This window comes from Brachyistius frenatus, unplaced genomic scaffold (genome assembly GCF_029030835.1).
Source record: "Brachyistius frenatus isolate BFR_SWC_R1_liver_20210118 unplaced genomic scaffold, ASM2903083v1 Contig_434, whole genome shotgun sequence".
Taxonomy (NCBI): Eukaryota; Metazoa; Chordata; class Actinopteri; family Embiotocidae; genus Brachyistius; species Brachyistius frenatus.
The window spans coordinates 152,056-169,725 of NW_027211033.1; the positions used below are offsets into that span (position 1 = coordinate 152,056).

The 17,670-nt window shown below is 46.0% G+C and overlaps 3 protein-coding genes across 4 annotated transcripts; all 3 read right to left on the minus strand.

The window, feature by feature from the left end:
- Positions 1–647: 647 nt before the first annotated feature.
- Positions 648–13,384, minus strand: LOC138637129 (uncharacterized). Its single transcript, XM_069725609.1, is given in 5 exon segments — positions 648–1,292; positions 6,218–6,985; positions 9,496–10,521; positions 10,523–11,297; positions 13,038–13,384. Coding segments are annotated over 5 exon segments (3,072 nt in total). The 5' UTR covers positions 13,088–13,384; the 3' UTR covers positions 648–839.
- Positions 1,292–4,046, minus strand: LOC138637133 (uncharacterized). Of its 2 annotated transcripts, none has more exons than XM_069725615.1 (2): positions 4,026–4,046; positions 1,292–2,596 (listed from the first exon to the last, which is right to left on the minus strand). In XM_069725615.1, the coding sequence occupies exons 1-2, from the start codon at positions 4,029–4,031 to the stop codon at positions 1,898–1,900; spliced, it is 705 nt and encodes a 234-aa protein (XP_069581716.1). In that variant the 5' UTR covers positions 4,032–4,046; the 3' UTR covers positions 1,292–1,897. The 2 variants fall into 2 exon arrangements, with proteins under 2 accessions (XP_069581716.1, XP_069581715.1); XM_069725614.1 differs by having other exon boundaries at positions 1,292–2,635; positions 4,026–4,031.
- A 1,004-nt stretch (positions 13,385–14,388) lies between the features above and the next one.
- Positions 14,389–17,500, minus strand: LOC138637135 (N-acylglucosamine 2-epimerase-like). Its single transcript, XM_069725617.1, has 4 exons — positions 17,276–17,500; positions 17,074–17,205; positions 15,657–15,744; positions 14,389–14,820 (listed from the first exon to the last, which is right to left on the minus strand). Exons 1-4 carry the CDS (start codon positions 17,498–17,500, stop codon positions 14,747–14,749), a joined length of 519 nt encoding a protein of 172 aa, XP_069581718.1. The 3' UTR covers positions 14,389–14,746.
- Positions 17,501–17,670: the final 170 nt, after the last annotated feature.

The window sequence follows — 17,670 nt, forward strand, 5'->3', positions numbered from 1 at the left end:
ATTCAGCCATATTAAGAGTTGTTTGAATTCTTAGGAAAAAATCCTCTATAAGAAGACGGGAGGTTACAGCGTCCCAAAATTCTTTGCAGCTGCAACATTTAACGCGACACATTGTTAGCCTTACAGCACTTTATGTTAAACCAAGAATTTCCACTAAAACGTATGTGGAGAAAACTTAAGACATATCTTTTTAACTTGGCCATTGATTAATTGAGGCTCCAGTGTTTATTTTTTGTTAGGGTTTTATTTGTGTTTTATTGTTTCATCTACTTTTCTTTTTTTCTTTATTGTGTTTGAAGTTTCTTTAGCTCTGTGAAGTGCTTTGGGATTAATTGTTCTATGAAAGTGTTGGGGCCCTTGCGTCTGAAAAAGATGAAAAATGTAAGCAGGTACCCTTATATTTGAAATTTTTATATTTTCTACGTCACACTATAATGTGACACTTTTTTATATTTTGGACAGCATAGTACATATGATTTTTTGTTTAGTTTTGGACAACCCCTCACGTTTTTCATGCGTTTCGGACGTAAGGGTCCCCGCTCACATTTGTCCAAAAAGCATAAAAAGCTTAAGGGGGAACTTCGGTTCAAACTGTTGTTCATCCCTGAACATCAGAGCTGGTGAACGCAGCTTGAAATCAAAAACGCTTCTTTATGTTCAACACACGTCTTTATTAACAGAAATAAACTGATGACAGATGTTCATGTGAAACATGTTTTATGAAGTGAGTCCTGAATGTTGGTCCCATAATAACCTGAACATCGTCTGTCTCTGACTGACCGGCGGAGACATCTCGTCCTTCCGTCTCAGACCAGAAACCGTTTGAGTCCAGTTTTCGGTCACTGAGAGGACGTCCTGTCGTTCAGAGCCGATTCGGTCTGTTTCAGTCGGGCCTTCATCTGAGCGATCCTCTCCTCCCGATGCAGATCCTCGAAGACGCACGTCTGCTGAGACGTGGAGGCGACAGACCGTCTCCTGGTCTGCCCACCTTCCTCCTGCTCCTCCTGCTGCTGCTCCTCCTCCTCCTCAGCTGGCTGCAGCGCTGCTCCCTCTGAGACCTGCCGTCCTCCGGTGTCCTCTGTGCTCTGAATTATTCTACGTGCGGCGTGTTTCTTCCTCGGCCGCTCGTCTTCCTCCTGCGGGACAAAGATGGCAGCGTCACTGAGAGCGTCACGTTCACTCTCTGGGATTCGACCGAGCGTCGCCTCCTCCGCGGTAACAGAACAACAGCTGCTGGTTACCATGACAACGGCACTGTCACAGTAAAACATCTCTGAACCCTCTGCCGAGTCTCAGGCTTCAAACAGCTGTTCTCTGGTGCACATCAGTGGACACTAATGAGTTGTCCCGTATGCTGCCACCTAGTGGCCGACCTTTGTAACATCAAGAAACAACGAAGGAGTGACATAATTATGAAAATCCAAGAATTGCTTTTATGGTACCGATAATCACGTGCACTAAATATGAAGTCATGCGGCTACACTTCAATTATGATTCATATAATTTCTGAGACGGTTAAAAATTCTTCATCTTTTATACAAATTACTGAATTTATGTTATTTGACTGTAACTTTCTGTTTTTGTAGATAAAAACAATATTTAATGCAGATTATTTTAGTTCATAATGTTACTGTCAGATATAGTGTTTTAATTATGTGCATTTGATTTGCAGGGCATGATGGGAAAACCTCCAGGACAGGGACGTGAACACTGAGTGGAACAACTGGAAAAGTGTGACAAGAAATGAAATTGATTTTTTTTTTGCTTTTTGCTTAAAGACGAATAAGATCACTTAATAAAAATGTTTTCACTTAGATTATCGTGATTCATCCGCGACAGGATTCGATGTTCGATGACTTTCTCTGGAGACCAAACGTGAATAAAGTCGACTTCCTGGTTAAATGTAAATGTGTTCTCTTTCCTTCGGCTGGTGTTTGGAGGAGAAGTGTGATGCTGGAGGACCGGTGGGCGGGGCATCTGGTCGTCTGTGTGTCTCCGGAGGACCGGTGGGCGGGGCATCTGGTCGTCTGTGTGTCTCCGGAGGACCGGTGGGCGGGGCATCTGGTCGTCTGTGTGTCTCCGGAGGACCGGTGGGCGGGGCATCTGGCAGCGGTACTCGGTTCCGCCCGGGCTTCCTGATGGACAGGTAGATGCGTCCGTTGTAAATGACCACAGCGTCTTGGCTGGCCAGCGGAGCCGGGCTATGCGGTAGTGGGGCGGGGGGGGAGGGGCGTATCCCAGGGACGGTTTCCTTCAGGACCTCGGTGGCCGCTCGGTTGGACGAGACGAAGGACATCCTGAAGGTACCCGACGCAGCCCTGAACTCCGTCCCCAGCACCGAGGACATGTTCTCCATCACGCCACTCCCCGTGCGGGACGCCGGGCGGACGCCTTTCCTCCGGATCAGCGCCGGACAGATCCAGATCCCCTCCGGAGAGTTGGCGGGCTTCCTGCCGGCGTCAGAGGCGGGGAGGCGGAGCTCCATCCGTCGAAGCACAGAGGCCGGGAGGCTGCGCAGAGGGATGCTCTTCACCTCCGCCTCCACCGGGATGTACACCTCCAGCCTGCTCAGGACATTCTCACTCTGCCTGGTGTCCTGGAGACAGACAGACGTCATCAGGTTAAGCCCCGCCCACTAGAGACACCAGTTAAAGACATTAATGTCACAACGTCCCGACAATCAGACGTGACTGTCATGCGTGTTGTATACTTCCTGAAACGGTCTGTGACACCGACCAATAGGAGCGCAGAGTGGACACAACATGAGGGGTGGAGGACAGACGGGTGGAGGACAGACGGTCCACTGCTGTAACGTCCATCAGTCTGAACAGATTAAAAAACTGCAATCTAAAAACTGTTTCTAACATGATGGAGTTAAAAACATAATCTGTTATCTTTCTGTACTCTGAGTATAAACTCAGGGCGCTAAACTCAACTCAGGAGTTAAACTCAGGAGTTAAGCATAAGAGTTAAACACATGAGTTAAAGTCAGGAGATAAACCCATGAGTTAAACTCAACTCAGGATGTAAACTCGAGTTAAACTCAACCCAGGATGTAAACCCGGGAGTTAAACTCAGCCCATGATGTAAACTCGGGAGTTAAACTCAGCTCATGATGTAAACTCGGGAGTTAAACTCAGCTCAGGATGTAAACTCGGGAGTTAAACTCAGCTCAGGATGTAAACGCAGGAGTTAAACTCAGCTCAGGATGTAAACTCGGGAGTTAAACTCAGCTCGGGATGTAAACTCAGGAGTTAAACTCAGCTCAGGATGTAAACGCAGGAGTTAAACTCAGCTCGGGATGTAAACTCGGGATGTAAACTCAGCTCAGGATGTAAACTCAGGAGTTAAACTAAGCCCAGGATGTAAACTCGGGAGTTAAACTCAGCTCAGGATGTAAACGCAGGAGTTAAACTCAGCTCGGGATGTAAACTCGGGAGGTAAACTCAGCTCAGGATGTAAACTCAGGAGTTAAACTAAGCTCAGGATGTAAACTCGGGAGTTAAACTAAGCTCAGGATGTAAACTCGGGAGTTAAACTCAGCTCAGGATGTAAACGCAGGAGTTAAACTCAGCTCAGGATGTAAACGCAGGAGTTAAACTCAGCTCAGAAGTTAAACCCTCAACTCAGGAGTTAAACTCAGGAGATAAACACAGGAGTTAAACTCAAGGGGTTAAACTCAGCTGTGTTTGTTTTGTCAACACAAAAACTCATTTTGAAGAAATTGTGTTTCGAACCGGTTGTTCGATTAACCCCCCTCGCTGACGTCATCAGCTCCAAGAAGTGAAATTAAAACCCTCCAGAGATAAAATTCTGAGGACAGCGGACACGTCGTCATGTTGTCGGATTAACGTTCAGATGAGAGCTGAAGAAGAAGAAGAAGAAGAAGAAGAAACGGGCCGGTTCGTCTCTGACCGGAACAGCTGCGTCACGTTCCTCGTTAACGGCCGGTTGAACCGGTAGAAACACGACACACATTAGAAATCGGATAGAAACGTGAGGTGCCAGCGGGATGTTCGCCTTACCTTCATGACGCCATGGTTTCCGCTTTTAAAGATTCCACTTCCTCACGAGACGACCGGACATCCGGGAGAACCTCTTCAGAGTAAAAGCCTCATCTAACTCCCGAGTACAGCCGGGAATATCTGAAAAAAAAAACCTCTACAAACAACAACAACATAGAGAATAAACTGTCCATATAATATACGGTACATTCGACATTGAACCGTTCGGATCAAACTAATCACAAACTAACATGTTCTGAGAGGTAAAACGAGTGTTTTTGTCAATGGAGTCTGGTGCTTCACGAGATCACAGCTGGATGGAACAGCTGTTTGACAGAAGGGGAAGTTCACCTCACATCTCACCCTGTTTCCGTAAAACACATCCTCTAGTGCCTCCAGTGGGTGGAGGTAATTTGACACCTTTGCGATCATTCAAATCTGAGAATATGGAAATAGACCCCACCGCTTTCTCCACCCAATCCTCCAGCAGACTGGAAAGCCCCGCCCCCAGGTTGTCAGGATTGGTCCCTCAGCTCTGTGATGTCAGAAAGCCTGATTGTCTAATTCTGTTTCTGAGACTACTCGTAGTTCATCTGGGAAATTAAAACAGCACATGGAGGTTAAAAGCTCTTAAATACAGCGTTCACTTCCACTGATGGATGTTTTTAGGTTAAAATCAGGGTTGCTGCAGGTGATACACTGACGAGGAAGAAGCACCTCATAATATCCCACTTTTATTCTGAATGCCACCAGCACGTCTCACACTTGTTCAGGTTTTAAAAGACTTTGTTCTTCACATCAAAATGAATTATGTTCTATTTTCTCAAAATAAAACCTCTAATTTAGTCTGTAACTCAGTCAGACTGCCCTTCAAAATAAAGTGTTTTGTCACCACCTTCTGGACTGGAGGCAGTTACAACAGCACGTGTACGAATAAGGATGTTTATCTTTTATTATGAAAAGCTGGGTGGAGGTGAGCAGGAGGAGGAGGGAGTGCTAAAGGTCTGTAGTGACGCAGCATCTCAACATAAAACATGTTTCTACTTCCGAGTGTGAAGGTTTGTTTTGAGATAAAGTCTGGAGACATATTTAATATAAACTCAGACAGTAGCTGATGAATCTTGTTTTTATCATGGATCAGATGAATCCATATAAATACTCTAGAACAAGTTCTGAAGGAATCCTCCCAACATCTCTGCTGTCAATATAAATACATGAGGTCAGAAGTGTTTCATGAACGACTGAACATTTAATAAATATTTTTTTGTGTAAAAAAGCCATCATAAATCTGAGAACAGACAGAAAGAACAGATCTTAGAAACTTCTTCAAAGGTTGAACGACATCTCCAGGTGTGAATAAAAAGATAAAGTCTTTGATGTTTTACAGTTTAAGGCTGCGGTGATGAAACGGGCCCTGATGGTGTGTGTCTACGATTCATATTCAAACTCTGCACAATATATACAATAACAAAAATAACAAAAACTCACTGCTGTAAGAATGAATGCTAAATATGACGTATTAAAACAATATAAATCTAATGGAGTCAAAAATAAAAATACAACAATAAAGAGAAATATTTTTAAAAATACATGAAATTTACAAAGATGTTGGAGAAGAGTGTGTTAATGTGTGTCGGTCCTGCCACACACACACACACACACACACACACACACACACACACACACACACACTCACTCACACACACACACACACACACACACACACACACACACACACACACACACACACACACACACACACACACACACACACACTCACTCACTCACTCACTCACTCACTCACTCACTCACTCACAGCAGAAATAAAGGAGTACGAACATTTTAAAGTCATCTGTAAAAAAACCGGGTAAAAACTACAGATTCAGTTCAAACTGTTTCTGCTGTTTTCTAGAATGTACGTTGAGATTTTGATACATAAAACAAAGGAAAACAACAAACCGTTGAAGCAGGTTTGTTGTGAGTGTCGTTACAGGAACCTCAACCTGCTGCAACATGCGACGATGGACACCTCCGGTTCTCTAATTCATGACATCATGAAGTGTGAGGGTTGAAGAGGAAGCAGGGAAGCGTTGAGGGTTGTGTGCTCGGTGAATGTTTTCCAGGTGTCCAGACCTCCTGAATGAACGTGTTCTTTGTGAACAGAAGAATGACGTATGAATCTGAAGGTTATAAAGATGAAGGTCTCAGCTCACTCGGCTCCTCATCGTCTCTAAAGCTGCTTCTTTCTCCTTCAGGAGGTCTTTGAGTCGTCGGATCTGTTCGTGGATCTTTAACTCGTCGCAGTCTGTGGACGCCGAGGACGAACCGTCGCCGTCCACCGGGCAGCCGGTCCGTGCAGACGTCCTCCCGTCCCGTCTCCGAGTCTTCGTCCGTCCCCTCCTCCTGATCTGCTCGGCGCTGAGCTCCCACCGCTCTGTCTTGGACTTGTCGGCCGGCTCCAGAGACCCGGAGACGCAGCAGGGACACCTGGTGCGCTTCCTTGTCCGTCCCAGTCTCCTGGTGCTGATGTCCACGCAGGTCGGACTCTGAGGACGGGTCCCGGCGTGCTCTGACCGGAGACCCGCGTTCTCTTCATCGGTGCTGGTGAAGTCTTCATCTATCGGCTCCACGTAGCCAATCACGGGCTCAGATTCAGTGTCACGTGACGTCCCCGTGGGTGACCTTTGACCTCGAGGGCAGTTCTGCTCCACAGCAGAAAGAGCTGTGAAGTGTGAACAGTGTGTGTCCATCACATCACCGTGAGGGTCCCGCAGACGGGGGTCTTCTTCTCGGTCCTCCTCATCCTCCCCTGTCCCCATGGACTCGGCTGGCTCCTCCCCCGACCCCGTGGACTCAGCAGGACCAGAACCAGCCGACACCTCCTCAACCCTCTGCAGGCGGACTCTAACATCAGCTGTGATCCCAAAGACCTTCCTCAGCAGACGGGATGCTGTCCTCACTGGAGAAGGACGTGGAGGACTCTGAGGACGAGGACAGAAAAGACAGACAGCACATAAAACTGCATGAATACAGAGTTTAATAAGGAGATACACGTCCAGCTGGAGTCAGCAGACTGTTTCTAAAAGAGTTCGTAGCTTCAGGTCTGTAAAATGGTTTTGATCCAGAAGTGTCTTCAGCTGCAATACCAGCGAGTGCCACTAGAGGTCGGCTCCAAAAAGCCTCCGGCTCCATAGACTCCCATTCAACTTCTCTCATCAAATCCAAAGTGAATAAAATGTGTCCATCAGTTATCTCGGTGTTGTTAGCTAAAGTCACTCCTTCTTCTTAGTTTTCTGGAGGTCCATCTGAAAATAATCCCTCATTCATTAGAAAAGAAGATTCAAGAAGACCTGGTTTTGGGGGCGTGTCTGTTTGATTGACAGGCCTGTGGTGCAGTCAGGTTACAGCTATCGGTGGGCGGGACGTAGTATCGTCAGGTTTCCGATCAGATCGGTCAGATCCACCTCTGGCTCCTCCCCCAGCTCGTCCAAATATTCAATTCAATTCAACTTTATTTATATAACGCCAAATCACAATACAGGTTATTTCATGGCAATTAACACATCAAAGTCCTTTAAACAGAATTTTACAATATTATACAGAGAAACCAACAATTCAACAATTCTCACACAAGCTAGGAGGGAAAAAACAGGACCACACAGGAACACAAGCAGGAACACACAGGAACACAAACAGGAACACACAGGAACACAAACAGGAACACACAGGAACACAAACAGGAACACAAGCAGGAACACACAGGAACACACAGGAACACACAGGAACACAAGCAGGAACACACAGGAACACACAGGAACACAAACAAGAACACAAGCAGGAACACAAACAGGAACACACAGGAACACAAACAGGAACACAAGCAGGAACACAAGCAGGAACACACAGGAACACAAACAGGAACACAAACAGGAACACACAGGAACACAAACAGGAACACACAGGAACACACACAGGAACAAACAGGAACACACAGGAACACAAACAGGAACACAAGCAGGAACACAAACAGGAACACACAGGAACACAAACAGGAACACACAGGAACACAAGCAGGAACACACAGGAACACAAGCAGGAACACAAGCAGGAACACAAACAGGAACAAACAGGAACACACAGGAACACAAGCAGGAACACAAGCAGGAACACACACAGGAACAAACAGGAACACAAACAGGAACAAACACAGGAACACAAACAAGAACAAACACAGGAACACAAACAGGAACACAAACAGGAACAAACACAGGAACACAAACAGGAACACACACAGGAACACAAACAGGAACACAAACAGGAACACACACAGGAACACACACAGGAACACAAACAGGAACACACAGGAACACAAACAGGAACACACAGGAACACAAACAGGAACAAACACAGGAACACACACACAGGAACACAAGCAGGAACACACACACAGGAACACAAGCAGGAACACACACACAGGAACACAAGCAGGAACAAACACACACACACACACACAACAGGAACAACACAGGAACACACACAGGAACAAACACAGGAACACAAACAGGAACACACACAGGAACACACAGGAACAAACAGGAACACACACAGGAACACACACAGAACACACACACAGGACACACACACACAGGAACACAACACACACAGGAACACAAACAGGAACACAAGCAGGAACACACACAGGAACACAAACAGGAACACACACAGGAACACAAACAGGAACACAAACAGGAACACAAACAGGAACACAAACAGGAACACACACAGGAACACACACAGGAACACAAACAGGAACACAAACAGGAACAAACACAGGAACACAAACAGGAACACAAACAGGAACACACACAGGAACACACACAGGAACACAAACAGGAACACACACAGGAACACACACAGGAACACAAACAGGAACACACACAGGAACACACAGGAACACAAACAGGAACACAAACAGGAACACACACAGGAACACACACAGGAACACAAACAGGAACACAAACAGGAACACACACAGGAACACACACAGGAACACACACAGGAACACACACAGGAACACAAACAGGAACAAACACAGGAACACAAACAGGAACACAAACAGGAACAAACACAGGAACACACACACAGGAACACAAGCAGGAACACACACACAGGAACACAAGCAGGAACACACACACAGGAACACAAGCAGGGACACACACACAGGAACACAGGAACAAACAGGAACACACACAGGAACAAACACAGGAACACAAACAGGAACACACACAGGAACACAAACAGGAACACACACAGGAACACACACAGGAACACAGATGAAGATTAGTTCTCTGACATGATGAAGATGAATATTAAACAGAATTAGTCTTTAAACTCTCCTTATCTGAAAAAACAACGAGACTTTCAGCTCTGATTCAAATATTGATTAATATCCTGCTGATGTAAAATCACTGACGTCTATCAGGTCCCTCACCTGCACACTGGGACTGCTCCTCTCTGATTGGTCGTCACCACCTCCTCCTGCTGCTCCTGCTGTCTCCACCTGCATCTGTGTCCTCATGTCTGAACGCTCGTCATCATCCTTCATGTCCATCACCGCTGCAGCACACACACTCGTAACATGTTGTGTAACATGTTGTGTAACATGTTGTGTATCTGGTGCTGTATCATGTGTGACTGACAGGTTCTGGTGGGGTTCTCCTGACGGCCCGTCGGTCTCCTCCAGAGGCGCTGCGTGCGTCCTCGGTCCCTCGGTTCTGGGTGGAGTGTAAGAGATGAAGATGACGTTGTCCTCCTCCAGCTGACAGACAGACGCTTCCTCCTGAGCGTCATCATCACACAGGTCAATCACTTCCTGTCTGAGGTTCTGCTGGGTGTCAGCTGATGGTTGGGCGGTTCTGTTCAGTCTGTATCTCCGTGTTGGTTCTGCTGGTTTGAGCGGCAGGCTGCTCTTATTGGTCACAAAGAACACCTTCCCGTTGCAGACCACCAGCGCCTCGTCCCGGCCTCCCGCCCCGCTGCCGGGCGCCGGTCCGTCGGAGTCCTGGTCCCGGCCCGGTTTCTCTCTCTCTGCCACCACACAGAGGATCTCAGAGGTGACGGATGCAGAGTGAAGAGGTTTGGGACTCGGAGCCGAGTCGTGCTCCTCGATCACCCAGCGGGTCGGGCTGTTGGCTCTGTGGGAAACCTTCGGGATCAGCTTCAGGTGCGGTTTGGTTTCTTTGGGTGGGAGTCCAGGTGACGTCTTCCTCGATGCCTCAGCGGGCGAGTGAGGGGCGGAGTCAGCTGGTGGAGCGGCGCTGGGAGTCACCGTGGTGACGGGGGACACGTAGACCACACCGGGAGACCCTGGACCTCCCGGAGACGAGGTGAAGATCTGCTCCTGGATCTCGGGAGGGAGTTTGGAGGCCAGGACAGTCCGGATGTGTGTGTCTGGGGAGATGTGGAGGTCCTGTCCTCGGGGCGGGGGGGAGATGTGGAGGTCCTGTCCTCGCGGGTCCTCGGGGCGGGGGGAAATGTGGAGGTCCTGTCCTCGGGGCGGGGGGGAAATGTGGAGGTCCTGTCCTCGGGGCGGGAGGGAGATGTGGAGGTCCTGTCCTCGGGGCGGGGGGAGATGTGGAGGTTCTGTCCTCGGGGCGGGGGGGAGATGTGGAGGTTCTGTCCTCGGGGCGGGGGGAGATGTGGAGGTTCTGTCCTCGGGGCGGGGGGGAGATGTGGAGGTTCTGTCCTCGGGGCGGGGGGGAGATGTGGAGGTTCTGTCCTCGGGGCGGGGGCGAGATGTGGAGGTTCTGTCCTCGGGGCGGGGGGGAGATGTGGAGGTTCTGTCCTCGGGGCGGGGGGGAGATGTGGAGGTCCTGTCCTCGGGGCGGGGGGTGACGTCTCACTGATGTCACACCGTTCGCAGACAGCGTTGCCATCGGAGACACTTTGGCCGTCACGTTCACAGTCTGCTGCAGCTGCTTGTTCCAGAGATCCAGATCTACCTGAGGGGGCGGGGCACCGAGCTGGGGGGGCGGGGCACCGGGCTGAGGGGGCGGGGCGACAGGCCAGCAGTCGGGTCTCCTGCTGAGGAGGTGAGAGGGAGTTTTCTCCCTGTGAGCTGCTGATGAGAGGATGTTCCCGGCAGCTGCTTTCTGCTGAGTCCGCTCGGCGCCGGGTCGGCTGGCCGACGTCTGGACGAACCGCCGGTTGACCATCTGGACCGGAATCAGCTTCATGATGTTCTTGCCATCGGCGCCGATTGCCGGCATCGCCTGGTAGAAGACACCGGTCCCGCTGAGGAGTCACGACAGCAACGATTAACAGAAGACGTCACATTCAAACTAACTTTTATTCAGTTAAATGAAAACATTTCTAAACTCTGCTGGTGTTCCAGAAGAGATGAAGTTCTCAGGGAACTGTGGAAGCTGTGATTTATATTATTATTATTATCATTTGTATTGTTATTAATCACTGATGGAGAATCTTTATTTAATGTCTTGGTACCTGCAGCCTGTTTACAAAACCATGTTTCCAAATAAACGTTTGTGAAGTTTTATATATAAACAAAATGTGGTGATTTGTAAATCCCACGAACTCATTTAATAGAAAATAGACCAAAGAAAACATCAGATGTTGAAACGAAGAGAATCTACTGTTTAATAAAAAATAATATGCTCATTTTGATTTCTAAAACGTTGTGTAGAGATCAACTTTTCTCTGAGGTGGATTCAGTTCCTCTGATCTCACTCAGTTTAATATCTAGAACAATAACAATCATAGTGCTGCTGCTCCGAACGGTTAAACTAACCGGTGAACTAACGGTTAAACTAACCGGTTAAACTAATCGGTGAACTAACTGGTGAACTCACGGTTAAACTAATCGGTGAACTAACAGTTGAACTAACCGGTGAACTAACAATCAAACTAACCGATGAACTAACCAGTGAACTAACGGTCAAACTAACTGGTTAAACTAATCGGTGAACTAGCGGTTAAACTAACCGGTGAATTAACGGTTAAACTAACTGGTGAACTAACGGTTAAACTAACCGGTGATCTAATGGTTAAACTAACCGGTGAACTAACCGGTGAACTAACGGTTAAACTAACCGGTGAAATAACCGGTGAACTAACGGTTAAACTAACCGGTGATCTAATGGTTAAACCAACCGGTGAACTAACCGGTGAACTAACCGGTGAACTAACGGTTAAACTAACCGGTTAAACTAACGGTTAAACTAACCGGTGAACTAGCCGGTGAACTAACAGTTAAACTAACCGGTGAACTAACGGTTAAACTAACCGGTGATCTAATGGTTAAACTAACCGGTGAACTAACGGTTAAACTAACTGGTGATCTAACGGTTAAACTAAACGGTTAAATTAACGGTTAAACTAACCGATGAACTAACCGGTGAACTAACGGTTAAACTAACTGGTGATCTAACGGTTAAACTAACCGGTGATCTAATGGTTAAACTAACCGGTGATCTAACGGTTAAACTAACCGGTGAACTAACCGTTAAACTAACCGGTGAACTAGCCGGTGAACTAACAGCTAAACTAACCGGTGAACTAACGGTTAAACTAACTGGTGATCTAACGGTTAAACTAACCGGTTAAATTAACGGTTAAACTAACCGATGAACTAACCGGTGAACTAACGGTTAAACTAACCGGTGATCTAATGGTTAAACTAACCGGTTAAATTAACGGTTAAACTAACCGATGAACTAACCGGTGAACTAACGGTTAAACTAACTGGTGATCTAACGGTTAAACTAACCGGTTAAATTAACGGTTAAACTAACCGATGAACTAACCGGTGAACTAACGGTTAAACTAACCGGTGATCTAATGGATCGGTTAAATTAACGGGTGAACTAACGGTTAAAAACGGTTAACGGTTAAATTAACGGTAACCGGTGATCTAACGGTTAAACTAACCGGTAAATCAACAGCAACGAGGATTGTTTTTCTTCCGTTTTAAAACCACCTTTCCTTCCTTGTTTGAGTGAAGTTTTTTTTTTTTACCTGTCAGGTGAGTTCAACCTCCCGTTACCGGATCTGTGAGCAGCGTCCATCTGTTTTTCTCGTGAAGAGCTGAAACCGGGATTAAAACGTTCCCACCGGCCGTGAGGCGGGACACCGGATAGTTCCTGGCGCGAGCTACGGTCTACCGTGTTCACATGATAGCCGGGTCCGGAGGAGTTACCGCGAGCGCCGTTCACTCCGTCCTCAAAGTAACGACCCTGAAACCTGCCCGCTGCCCTTCATCTCCGAATAAACTACAGATTTATTCTCACGGATTCATGTTTTCTTTTCATATGTTTCATCTGGAGGCTCTCAAACACGAACAGCTTCTTGTTCTCGGCTTCCGTTGGTTCTTTTCTTCTGTATTTTAATGGCGGTCGGTAAACAAAGTTCCGGCGCATTACCGCCGCCTGCTGGAGTGTGTTAATCCTGCGTCACCTGAACGCTAGTTTCCTCCTGTGCTTCTCTAAATAAAGATAACTAAAGTAGTTTTAGCTATTTCTGTGTGGTGCAGTGATGGAAAAATAATGAACTCATCGTACTTGTTCTATTGTCTCAGTATTTATCTGTCCACGGCATGTTCTCAGACACGACGTCTCCATGTCTTGATCTCGTGACCTGCGACCTCACTCAGTACTATCTGTGCACAGCATGATCTAATTTACGACATCCATATGTTACGACGTCCATTATCTTGTGATCTACAACTGAACTCAGATGTAAAGGGAATGGATGTGGATGTCAACTGTTCGTCACACTGTATAAAAGCTGCCCTACGGAGGAGAGACGTTGAGCAATGCTGGACATCTTTTTTTGAGTGGACATGTATTTGCTCCTTCTTGCGAGAATAAATGTCTGATGTGTTTGATTTTGAATACAGCCTCTGAGTCATTTTTCTAACATGCAGTATGATTATTATGAAAGGAAGTGAATTTTTGAATCTTTATTTTATTAGTTGGTGATTTAAAAATAAAGATTTTTTTAATTTCCTTTACAAGCAAATTTGGTAATTAATGCAATTTTACCACAAAAACTAAAGTAAAATCTCGATCGATCACAATAATAAAAATAAACTTCTGGAGGGAGTGATTTATAAAGTGTTAAATAAAATAAAATAGAGAACATTACCTAAAAACATACTAAATATGTTCTGTTAACATTATATTACATTCCTTTTGATAAAAAGTTCCATTTTATTTGATTGATTCTGTCTACCGTGTCTTTAAGCTGCTGAAACATTTCAAACTAATTAAAACTAATATTTGACCTGCTGCCAGCACAGATCTGAAGCTTCAAGTGTTTATTATGTCTGATTTCCAAATTAAGTTAAATAAAAAAAAAACTGCAAACGTCACATTTAATCATCACTTTTAATAATTGAATATACAATTAATTTACTGACCTGTAAGTATAACAAACATGTCACAAGAAGAAGAGAAAGTAGCTTCAGTTTGAATATAACATGTACACATGACATCACTGTCATGTCAGAGCAGCTTCAGAAAAAGTGGAATGAAACAATGGCAGGTTGGCGTGATCATGGAGAAGGCACGTTTTAACACAGTTTCCTGACGCAGTATCAGTGAAATCTGGATGTTTGCAGTGAGATGAAAGCAGCTCCACAGTGAAGCACGGCGGAAACATGATTTATGGTTTAATTTGGAAATCAGACTCAGAAATCAGATCCAACAGAAGATTCCTGTGAGTGTTCAGGTTTTGTTTGTCAGCAGATCATCCAGAATGCGTTCACACATGTAGAGGCAGCGCGGCACGTGGAAGAACCCTGAAGAACACCAGAAAACACACCATTATTATCATTATTACTATTATTATTATTATTATTTTACCTGCTGAGCACAGCAGGAAACTGATCCCAGAGACCCAAAGACTCAAGGTTCACCATGAGGTCATAAGGAAGACTGCAGGGCAAACAGTGCAACAATCTAAGACATCTTCAACATCCTTCCTCAGTGTGACCAACCATCAGCCATCAGTGATGTCATCAGCCATCAGTGATGTCATCAACCATCAGTGATGTCATCAACCATCAGTGATGTCATCAACCATCAGTGACGTCATCGTTGGTTTGTGAACGTTATGAATCCTCCAGTTCAGATTCTGTCCGTCACCATCTTGCTAGTTCGGAGCGGTTTGGAGCAGGAAGTGACCATATTTGGACGAGCTGGGGGAGGAGCCAGAGGTGGATCTGACCGATCTGATTGGAAACCTGACGATACTACGTCCCGCCCACCGATAGCTGTAACCTGACTGCACCACAGGCCTGTCAATCAAACAGACACGCCCCCAAAAACAGGTGTTCTTGAATCTTCTTTTCTAATGAATGAGGGATTATTTTCAGATGGACCTCCAGAAAACTAATAAGAAGGAGTGACTTTATTTCTCTTGCAGGTCTGCTACTGAAGAGGCTACTGGGAGATCTCCCATCATGTACTGCTTTCTCCTGTAGTTTGTTTTTTTGTTTATTGTCTCTGCAGTTCTCGAGACATATTTTTATTGCACACTTTCGTTTAACATGACCTTTTTTATCTGTCCATGTTCTCCCAGCATCATTTTATTAAAGTATTTTACCAGCTTCTTCTTCTTACACCACGTTCTCACCTTTAAAGGGGCCTCCTTTGAAATCCAGAGCCACTTTCCCTTCTCGTGTTAAATATCCGAACCATTCTCCGCTCTGAGCATCAGGAAACTGCACAGAATCAGACACACATAGTAAAAAATGTCTTCAGTACAATAAAATATACAAATATAAACTCATAAGATGAATATTTAACAGGATTCAGAAGTTAAAACGGTCTGTGATCTTCAGGTGTTATTTCAGCTTCAAGGTTTTATTATTACAACATAATTGTAGGAGCTGGTTTGTAAAAGCTCAATGCGTTGGAGGAGTAGATGGATGTTCATCTCTGTGTTTTCAGTCAGGATGAGTTCAGTCTTTCTAAAAGTAAAGACTGGAAGCATTACTTTCTAGTTTAGAGACCTAAAGTCTGCAGGAGAGTAACCTGTCGCTGTCATAAGCGGCTGGATACAAGCAGGTTAGATTGATTCATTACTAAATAATTTATGAGCAGAATTGGAGGATAAAATAACAAAGCTTGCTCTGAATGGGACGCTTAGCGTTCCCAAGAGACGTTGGGACTGAGTACGAATCTCACAGTTTCCTCAACAGCCTCGACCCTGCTGCTGGCCGCCAGGAAGGAGGATCTGGACCGCTCGCCAACACTTCCTCAAAACACCTCCTGAAGAGTCTCAGACGACTCAGAAACAAGCCGTTGAAGACTTCCACAGTCTGATGTGAAACATTTTATTGTGTAAAACATCAATAAAATGGCGGCGCCCCCAGAGCTATAGGAGGAAAAATGAAGTGGAAAAACACAGAAAGTGCTCGCCAGCTGGCCTCCATAGACGCTGCTCAGCTCCTCCCTCTGGACCTTCTGATTCCTAGAAGTTACACAGGAAATCTCGTTAAACACTACAGGCTCTCTGGTCAACAGGTTGACACCTTTTTTTTCTTTGGTTATGTCAGCACAGTTATCAGGGATGTTTTCCACTTAATTTTACCTTCTACACTCACAAAGATCCTAGTTTGTCAATCAGAACCACTTCAACCAAAAAATACCCCAAAAAACTCTGAAGATGTTTCACCTGTCTGTCCTCTTGGTCTCTTCGTCAGGACAAACACAGAAGTTTACAAGCTGTTCAGTCAAAACATATGACCTGAAAGTGCCCGTTTTGTTTCACACAACATGTTCAAAGAGGATGGGGGGGGACTTGATGATTGGAAATGAACAGTTATTTTATGGTAATAAAGTCAATATATTTTGAAAGGAGACTTTATGATGTCATACTTTCAGCAGAGCTTCTGTTCACAATGTTTTTTAAGGAAAAATTGCAGAAATTTTGCAGAATTACATGGTCCTGCAGAGATTTCTTGAACATCATTTCCTGGAGGGACCGTTTTACTCATGAGAATCAGATTACTTCTATATGATGGTCCTGCTGTTTGTTGTGGACTCACGTGGCTGAACGTGTACTCGTACACTTGGAAGAACCTCTGCAGCAGCTCGGACCTCCTGCTGTGCCTGTAGGCCATGAGAAGGGCGATGAGGCCCTCACAGTGGGGCCACCACAGCTTCATGCTCCACTCAAGCTGCTCACACACACACAGAACGTCACACCGTCTAATTATGTCTCCATGGTAACAGCAGCGACCGACTCACCTGTGTGGGGCAGAAACCGTCCACATCCAGGAAGTAGAAGAGCCCGCCATGCTCTTCATCCCAGCCGCGCTCGTAAGGAAGCTCCACGAACTTGTTGATAGCAGTCGTCTGGAGGTCTTCGTCGCCCCACTGAGCGCCGTACTGAAGCAGGAACCAGCCGGCCTCCAGAGCGTGGCCTGATGCACACAGGTAACATGGGTAACACGGGAAAAACACAGGAAACATGGGAAAAAGGAAAAACATGAAACACGAGAAAAAAGGGAAACGGGAAACACATGGGAAACAGGGGAAACACGGAAAACGGGAAACACACGGGAAACAGAGGAAACACATGGGAAACACACGGGAAACGGGGAACAGGGGAAACACGGAAAACACGGGAAACAGGGGCAGCA